The sequence below is a fragment of the Lupinus angustifolius genome, unplaced genomic scaffold (assembly GCF_001865875.1).
Source record: "Lupinus angustifolius cultivar Tanjil unplaced genomic scaffold, LupAngTanjil_v1.0 Scaffold_441, whole genome shotgun sequence".
NCBI classification, from domain to species: domain Eukaryota; kingdom Viridiplantae; phylum Streptophyta; class Magnoliopsida; order Fabales; family Fabaceae; genus Lupinus; species Lupinus angustifolius.
The window spans coordinates 251,238-261,688 of NW_017727838.1; the positions used below are offsets into that span (position 1 = coordinate 251,238).

Below are 10,451 nucleotides of genomic sequence, written 5' to 3' on the forward strand. Positions count from 1 at the left end.
AAGGTTTTGGGGTTAACTTAGGTTTTAAGAAACCCAAGATTTTTATGTTTGAATGCTTTTGAATATATATGATTGTTGATGAAATGTGTTGAATATGGTATATGAATGTTGTTGGGAACTTTTCTGGGTGCAGATGTTTGAAAAACCATGTGAAAATACGTTTGATTAGCCGAAAAGGGCAAAATTGGAATCCTGTCCAGGTCTGTCTCGCTTGGGGGAGAGAAGTCTGTCACTTGGGCGAGAGGGCCTCCCTTGGTAGAGGGCCTCACTTGAGCGAGAGATGCCCAGTTTTAAAATGGTATCGTTGAATTTTCGCTTGAGCGAAGGGTCCTCGCTTGGGCGAGAGACAGTAATTGTGTTTGACTATTTGGATTGATTGGTTGAGTATGTAATAACCCTAGTATGGGTATGTGATATAAACTACTTTGGTATAACACCGTAATTGAATTAAAAAGTAAAGTATTCAAGGTGTTGGAATTAAATAGTCAAACTCGGTAATTAATTTTAAAGAAAGTATTCTGAGACGGATGTATGATTTATGGCGATTCCCAAAAAAGGATACGTGATACCACGGAGCGTGATCGTCTGACCATAAGTGGCTTGGTCTGGGACCGTCCAGGGTATTCAACGATGGTCGTAGTGGTGGGATGTATTTCCTTTATATTACGTGTTAACGTAAGATCGGGACCCACAAGAAGCATTCATGAGGGAGATGACTTAAGGTGGGTCGAGCATGGTAAATAATGATTAAAAGATTTAATCATCTAACTGCGGTTAGTGTTCATATGCATATGGTTAATAATGGAGTAGTGGAGAGGAAATTTACGGGATGACTTAGAGCACCGTGATGTTGAGAGGGACGGCGTTGTTGGATGGTGATTCATCAATAATGCATTGAGGGAGAGTCTAGGTGAGGTGAGTCCCTTGTATTCCTGTGAGAGGATATCCTGTTGGATCGGACAGTTCTCACAACAAGTTTCATTGGAACAAACAACAAGTTTTTTATTCCTTTGTCACTTCTGGGTACTCACTCGATCACATGCTCCAATAAAAAGTAAGCAAAATTGAATTCTTATTTTAAACATTTTTAAAACATACTAATTCAATAAAATAACAAATATTTGAGTAATAAGATAATCTGATTTGTTTTATTGTTTCTTAGTAATCATATTTTAATATAAAATACATCATTTCTATACTATTTATAATATTACCAGTTTTTTAATATAAAATACTCATTTTTATTTGATCTAGAGTTGTCTACTTTATTTTTCATCATCTCTAATAAATTTAGAATAAAGATAAGAAAATGAGAAATCATGAGCTCTTATTTCGTTTAAATGATTTCTTTGTTCTAGCCTTATATATTGTTAGTAACAACAAAAGTATTGAGTATAAAATAAAGTAAGTTATGATTGACTTTGAGTTTCTAGGTACTTACAATTGTCATTTATTATACAATATGTGATATAACTTCATCTAGTCTCGCATAAGATTTTTATACAATATGTGATATTATATAGCCCAGTTTAAATAATATCATAGTCAATGTATTTTTATTATTTTTTGTTAGAGTAGTTACACTGATATCACCTGCAATTTAGATCAATTACACTCACCATTATTTCGCATGTTTAAAGGATTATACTAATCTGGCCATGATAATTAACATACACACTAATTGCTATACATTCTCTCAAACATTATTCATTAATGAGTATTATAACACATTTATTTTAAAATATTCATTATTACTTATTAAAATGTTAATAAAATAAGAAGAAATGCAATTTGTAATTCTAATTTTTTTTTGGACAAATGGGAAATGAAACATCAACAACACGTTGGTCTAGTGGTGTAAGGCCGCATTTGATCTTTAAGGTTAAGTGTTCGATTCCTGAGAACAAGGTTGTTGGAATGAGTAGTCATGAACCCCGAAATTGATTAGTTGCTTACCCAAAAATGTGAAGGAATAGTCTTAGTAATATCAAAAAATGATCAATGAAAGTATTCCCTATTCGGATTTACTTGGTGAGAAATGTTGTATAATACGCGGGTAATTTATACGAATATAGATTGAAATAGGAACAAAGAAAACTACAAAATCTATGAATGATGAAACATACCGCTAAATAAAAACATGCGTCAAAATTATTAAAAAATTATCTACGAATGTTTTATTCTTTATAAAAATATTGCATATTAATTATAATATGAGTATATATTTTATTCCTTTTACCTTATTAAACTATTTTATCATTCAAACAATGATATGATTGAATTCATGAATACAATTTTGTATATGCATGCATTTAATCTAAAAAACAAAAAGGTGATAAGATGTAATATAAAATTAATTGTGTTTGTCAATTCATTAAATTGACATGCCTTTTAAATAGGTCATGGACAACTCATTCAAATACTTATTGGCATTTTTTATGAAAGAATGTATAAAATAATTGTCAAAATTCCATTAGATGAGATAAGGTTATTTAAATTTTATTCCATGTTAATATGTTTTAAGAATCTATAAATCCAAAAGTTATTTCAATAGAGCCAAAAAGAATGTCATTCCAAGTTTTCAATACCACACACAAAGTGTACGACTACAACCTTCACCATCAAATGCCTATAAATTGAGAACCCCTTCACTCCATTTCATGTGTCACTCATACCCTATCAACCCTTCTCCATCGTTAATCTACTTTCATTTTCCTAGAGCTATGTCTAACTCTAACTCAAGGAGGAACATGGGTCGTCAAAAGACTGAGATGAAAAAGATAACCAAAGAGAGCAACCTTCAAGTCACATTCACCAAACGTCGCAATGGTGTAACGCCCCGAAAATTACTCCATAAATATAATGCCCAAAAATGGGTAAATTTTTTTTTGTGAATAATGTAATGTAAACTTATCATCTTTATATTTGTTTCTTTTTCAGGACATCACTTTAAGTAACATACATTGCGGAAAAAAAAAATAATTACCTAATGGTAACAAAAAATAACACAATATAACTTTGAATAATACTTCATTTAATAACGGAAAATATCTGTACGAAATACAAGGTGGAAGAAATATTCGCCCAAACTGAAATTACACAAAAGGTTGAGATATCCATCACATCAAAAATTACCCTACACAGATCTAAGTCGCAAGGGCTGGTGTAGGTGTATCGGTCTCCCTCAATCCTCCATGCCCCCTCCTGGGACATAGAGAAGCGGTAACTCCAAATCCTCGCAGAACGATCCATCTGAACAAAACGCGATCCGAAGACAAACAGAAAATAGAGGGAGCAAGACATCTAATGAATATTACTCATTGACGACATGGAATTACACGAAATATCACATCCAGACAGACACGCATAATAAACACAATATATACATCACATATAAAAATGCACAATGATGAATGATGTTATAATCTCAAATTATGAGTATCAAAGTCCACAATCTCAATGTATGAATGTTATGCTTATTTTATCCATCCTTTCACCAATATCCTCCCAATATACTATTCGAAAATAATCAAGAGTATAGGTCCCATAACAAGCCAATTTGAACACACCAAAACTATTCCTCGCAAGGATATATGATCGATCTGTTCCAAAGAACTGTCCATTTCAGGATGGTGTCATATCAAACACTTTGTGGGAATCCCTCTCATTGATCCTGATTGTAAAGAGAGATCGGCTAGTTTGCACTATGAGAACTGTCTGATCCAACATAATATCTCATCCATGAATACAAGGGACTCGTCTCAGCTCGAATCACCCTCAAGACTTTGTTGACGAACCACCACCATCGTTGTCCCTCTCAACATCTCGGGGCTCACTCGTCTCTCGTAAATTTCCTCTCCACTACTTCATTATCGATAATGAGTATGCACACTAACCGATATTAGTCGATTAAATCTTTTAATCATTATTTTATATGATCGGCCCAACCTAAGAATTATCCTAGAGGAAGGCTTCTTGTGGCACTCGATCTTACGTCAACACGTAAATAGAGTAATAACATCCCTACCACTACGAACCATCACTGAATCACCCTAGACGGCCACATGGCCAAGCCTCTTACGGTCAGACGACCTCGCTGTGTGGTATCATGTAATCCTTTTTTTTGTGCATCGCCCTAATCACGACATCACAGTCAGAAACGATGCCCTAAATAGGCGCAAGATCAGAGGTAAAAAGTTGTATAAGTTTGTGGATTTTGGGCACCGGGTTCAATCATCTGAGTCACGGTCTTTCCCAATGGTAAATACACTTCACACCCAAGCTAGGGCTATTTCCTAAGCAATCAAACAATCGCAATCAGTAAAAAATATTGTTTGTCTTTCGCTCAAGTGAGAGACTGTCACTCAAGCGACCATTTCATCAAAACAGACTCCATTTCCTGCATGGTTCTCGCTCGAGTGAGGGGATTGTCGTTCAAGCTAAAAGTCCACCAAACAATGGTCAAAATACCTGTATGGACTTGCCCGGAGGAGGTACGGTCGCCTGGGCGCCAAAAATGCCCAAAACAGGCTGTGTGGCCCTCGCCTAGGCGAGAAACGCTCGCCCAAGCGAGGCTGTCTCGCCCTGGCGAGGGGCTGCTCGCCCAAGCGCTATTTGGAACCATTCTTCTTTGTTTCTTCCTCGCCCAGGCGAGTTTGGCTTGCCTAAGCGAGGTGGTCCAATTACCAGGACCATTTCACTTGCCCTTTTTGGGCTACCAAATCGAAACTCTCCTCTGTTTTCGATCTCAATGAATTTTAGTTTCTCGAGTGGTGTTTCTCCATGGACATCCACCACAATACTTGATATTTTAAGCTATCCTAATCATACAACTTAAGAAAGTATTCGTACAAAATCCATGCACGCAAAATTATTGATTAAGTACGGGTTTTCTTAATACACAAATATAACTCCAAACTTTTGAGATAGTTTAGGAGATCCGGGTGTCATATTCGAACACCACTATGTCATGATGTATTCTCCATCACCTTAGGTTGTCGCATGCTTGCTTTCTTTTATGAGAAATTGGGTTGATCGTCCAACTTCGAAAGCTTCGAAACTAAGCACATAAAAACAATTTAGTGATTTGTGAATCAATTTTAAATGACAACCCTAAAGTAAAAACATGGTTTAATACTTTAATCCATTTATGAACTCAACGAATTTCATTCATCCGGTCCAAGATTCATATTTTTGAACCATCATTTATCATCGAAACTCTTGTTCCTGATTTCCAACGTTTTCCAAGATAAGTTTTTAATAAAGTTTACACTTTTATCACCTCATAGAGTTATATTTTCATGGAGACTTTGTAAGCCATATTTCACCATTTTTAGGTAAGTTTCTTAATCCAAGTCTACACATTTTAAATCCACATCTCTCAAGTTGATCTTACTACTTTAAAGTAAGTCATCTTAAGTAGATTCCATATTTTGCATAATAGGTTTTCATGGTCATTTCAACACATTCTTGTTAGTGTTGATCTCATACTTAAACAACATTTTAACTCAAAATTTCCTTAGCTACACTTTTTCACAAAAACTCGTCCACAAACATTTTGGATTTCAAAGTTAGAAACTAAAGTTTTCCTAAACACATATAGGTCATGATTTAGACCTAATGCTAAGGAAAGTTTTGATCTTTCAACTTATCATTAAATACTTTAAAGGTTCCTTTAATAACAAAATCACCCCCTTTGAAACACAACCAAACCTCATCATTAAAAATATACTATTCTAAACTTGTCCAAGGCCATGGAATTTCAAGCCAAAAACAAGTGAAAATAATCCAAACTTTGCATGGTTAGAAAAATCCTCAAAGGTTCCTTTGATGTAAATATCATCACCTTTAACTCAAATCAATAAAAAAACAACTTTTTAAACCTTAAAAACAGCCCCATGAACAAAAACAGTTGATGGTTTCAAAATAACTTTCTAAGCTCAAGAAAATATCTATTTAGTGTTTTGAACATAACAAGAGTTAGGAAGATTTTTAGAAAATTTCAACTGTTGAAAATGTTCATAACATACATCTAAACATCATATTAAAATTTCATAAACATCTAATGGTTAGAACATACGAAGTTGAAGAGTCAAAATACAGAAGAAAATGAAAAACTAAGAAGAACTACCTTAAGAGTTCTTTAGAAAATGCAAAGTGAAGAAAGAGATTGAAAAAAATGGCAAGGGTTTCTTCTAAGCTAGGGTTGACTCTTTTAAAGAAAAGAAATCTGATTTTGGAGTGCGTAAAGACCAAAGGTTTCTTCCAAAAAGTTGATGGTGTAAGAGATAGGTGAGTGATTTTAGGGATTTGGTGTAAGAGATAGGTGAGTGATTTTAGGGATTTGGTGTAAGAGATAGGTGAGTGATTTTAGGGATTTGGTGTAAGAGATAGGTGAGTGATTTTAGGGATTTGGTGTAAGAGATAGGTGAGTGATTTTAGGGATTTGGTGTAAGAGATAGGTGAGTGATTTTAGGGATTTGGTGTAAGAGGATATGTACTTTTGCTTGTTCCACAAGCAAGCCTCTTACATGAAAGCGATGTGACCTTTTCAGCGAAACATTCACGAATAAACCATGCTTGATTATTATCATCTAATACTCGGTCGGATATTAAAAATATCCTGACTTCGGTTTACGGTTAGAACTTCGAAACACAGAATTCATAGTGAAAAATATTTAGAAATGCGTTCTGGACAAACTTGATGTCTATCATGACTTTAAATAATATTTCGAAGCCAATGGAAAAATCGGAATTCTATTCCGTGTTACAGAAGTCAAAAAAACGTTATTCGGCCGAGTTTGTGTCCGACAGCACCTCAAAAACTTTCCGTCACAGAAAATTACGAAAATTTACCACAAAATAGGAAATCCCAAAAAAAGACTAACACTCAGCTATGGTTTAGTCTAACTCAATATCGATTAATTTCTAAAATTAATCATAGTTAAAATAAATAATTAATAAAACAAACACAGAAAATTCATGGTGTTGCAAATGGGCTTTTCAAAAAAGCCAATGAGCGTTGCTCTCTTTGTGACACAGAAGTTGCCCTCATTATCTTCTCTCCTTCAAACAAGCTTTTCTCCTTTGGTGAACCTAATGTTGATGCTGTCATTGGCCGCTATCTCAGAAGGGACCAACCTCAAAACTTGGAGAACATGCATTTTCTAGAGGCTCACCGAAAGGCTAATGTTCAGGAGCTGAATGAAAAGATTAGTAATATTAGTAATATCAATGAAGCTCTTGAGAGTGAGAAGAAATATAGTGAAGAGTTGGCTAAGCAAAGGAAAGAGGCACAAGAACAGTTCTGGTGGGCTGCTCCTATTGAGGAGATGAATGGAGACCAACTTGATCAATTCAAGTTGGCTCTTGAGAATCTGAAGAAGAATGTGCTTGGTGTTTTTGAAAAGCATAATATTGTTGATGTTGATGTTGTTGATGTTGATGCTGATGCTGCTGCTGCTATTCCACCTCCTCGTTTTTTTACTGGTGGCCCATCTTCTTCAAACAACCCTTTGCAGCCACCACCTCAGCAGTTTCCTGTGTATCCACCAACACATATGCTTCAGAATAACACTATCTTCAATAATAATAATAACATTGGAGGATATGGACCTGCAGGCGGATTCTTTTGATCCACTTTATCCAAATCCATCCTAAAATATGCCCTATTTTTGTTTCCAATTTTTTTTTATGATTTCTAGTTCCATCTTTACCGGTTTCATAGTTGGGACTTAGGACTAGTAAGAGTTTGGATTTTCATTTTGTAGTTTGTCTTGTGATTTTATGGTATGTCAGCCATAATTTGCATTGTTCGGCTGTTCTGCAAGTATTATTAAATAATGGGCATGTTTCTTATTTATATTTCTAGATCTCTTTGAATACTACAAATTATGATAACATATTTAGGGCATTGAAATTATAAATTATAGTACCAATTTAAATTTATTTGTACTATAATTTGATGATGAAGATCTCTTTGAATACTACAAATTATGATAACATATCTAGATCTCTTTGTCACAGGCTCATGTTATTTGATGATGAAGATGAAGGGGTTTTACGGTAACAGTGACTGAGGAAGATGAAAGGATGTTAACAATGTTAGTTTTAAAATTGTTAAAATACAAAATGATGTGTCATTTTAAATTATATTGCTAAATATAATTGGTGGGGACATGATTTGACATAGGGTGTTTGGATAGGTGATCCTTATCCCACTTACCAGGTTCAGGATGTTACGTAGGGATATAAGGATATGATTGATTCATGTGAGTAACTTCGATTAAGTATGATTTAAGCCATAAACAGTAAGGAAATGATACATGCGATTTCATTAGTTTGAATGCAGAACACAACTCCATATTTATAAATATTTGAATTACAAATAAAATATGAGATAAAACTAAGTATATATACTCTACACTAATATATAAAGCCAAAACTTCTTTAATATCAATACTAATATATAAAGACAAAACATCTTTTGTAATTGTCTGTGATATAGTTTTTATTTTTCCAAATTTACCATGAATTAAAACAATTATTATACTATTTTCAACTTCATGTTATTAATTGAACACATTCCATGAAGAATGAGTGAATTCAATAACCTGACGATTTCTCCACATGATAAGAACACAACATATTATTATTAAAAAAATGTTTTTCCATCCCATTGTACTTCTAATTTTATATTCCTCAACCGAAGAAACAAATTTCTCCACTACAACTCTACAATAACATACTTTTCCTTGAGTTTTTGTTGTATTGTTCTATGTTCTCTGCAACTTTGCCGGCAAAAACTATACATTAGTATCTGTTCTATTATTACTGGATATTTGTTAGAGATAATAAATGATCACTTCTTTTTAAAATACAGGTGGAATCGCTGCTTCTTTCACGTAGGTAGGTACTTGTTAAGGATACAAAACAAAAGCATTAAAATGAATGAGATATTTCAGGAATTACCATAATCAAGCATTCAAAATGAATAATGTATTAGGATATTCTTTATCAATTAATAATTGTAACTAACTAGAGAAAATCAAGGAATAATGAATGCAACAATCAAAACCAATATGTCATGCATTCTATATATTGTATTATTGTTCTAAATGAAAATAATAAGAAAATGTATATTCCATATTCTTATATGCTATGAGATTCAAAAAATACTCCACGCTGCAAGCGGCATTAAGCTTTCTCCTTTTTCACATGGAGCACAAATCTACATCAAGTTATCTACCTCTAACTTCTTTGCTTGGAGACGACAAGTCATGTCGTTATTTGCATGCATGAAATGCATTGGCTATATTAATGGCACCACTTCTCCCTAATATGAGTTCAATACTACAAATGGCCAGAAAACCTCAAATGCAGCCTATGAAGATTGGTTTGCAAATGATCAACTAATAGTCAGTTTCCTCCCCGCCTCCATAAATTAGAGTGACAATGTTGCATTCTCCTCTTGTGACACTACTCACCATCTATGGTTAGCTATTGAAGCCAAATATGCAAATCTATCATGAGCTCATATGATATCCATCAAAAACTAGTTGTAGAAAAGTCACAAATGCTCTCAAACTATGACTGAATTCTTGTTTCAGATCAAGCGTGGTGGTGATGAACTAGTAGTCTTAGATGCCAAAATTTGTGACGATGATATTACTCTCTACATTTTAAATGGCTTCGGATCAGAATATCGCGACCTTATTGCCTCCATTCGCACAAGAGAATGTTCCTTCAACTTTGAAGAACTACATAGCCACCTAATTGCTCATGAAGAATTTCTACAAAAAAAGAAGATATATCACCACAAATTGTTGTCCCAAAAAAAAATTCATCAAAAAAATGGACCACGAAATTATTGTGGACACAACACTTATCCTCATGGAGATCGTCATAGATCTATCCAGAATATGCATTCATCATCATTAGAGTCATCCAATCCAAACCAGTCGTTTCAATGCCACCACAACAGCCCACATAATCACAATTTTAATTGGCCCCATTATCAAGGGCCATCCAAAAATCGAAGACACTGCATTCGTCATGAAAATCGTCCTCCTCCATGTTGCCAATTTTATGGTTTTCCAGGATACATTACCAAATATTGCCCACATCTTCTGCAATCAAGTCCTATTGCCAATTATGCTACTGCAAATTCAAATTAGATTCTTGATAGTGGAGCAAATCATCATATCACACAATACTTGAAAAACTTAAGTCTTCACTCCAACAATGAACGACATGCCTCAGTTACAATCGGAGACGACTCAGGTTTAGCCATTTATCACATGGGTTCTACACATATCTCAACCCCATCTATTATTTTTAATCTTAATAATGTTCTTTGTGTTCCAAAAGCATGCAACTATTTAATTCCAGTTGCAAAATTTTGTCAACAAAACAATGTTTATGTTGAATTTCACCCGTTCTCTTTTTATGTG

The 10,451-nt window shown here is 34.2% G+C and overlaps 1 protein-coding gene across 1 annotated transcript; it reads left to right on the forward strand.

Annotated features, from left to right (window-relative positions):
• Window positions 1–2,723: 2,723 nt before the first annotated feature.
• On the forward strand, window positions 2,724–7,634 carry LOC109341361 (agamous-like MADS-box protein AGL62). The gene is made up of 2 exons (XM_019579265.1): window positions 2,724–2,831; window positions 6,975–7,634. Exons 1-2 carry the CDS (start codon window positions 2,724–2,726, stop codon window positions 7,632–7,634), a joined length of 768 nt encoding a protein of 255 aa, XP_019434810.1.
• The last annotated feature ends 2,817 nt before the right edge of the window (window positions 7,635–10,451 follow it).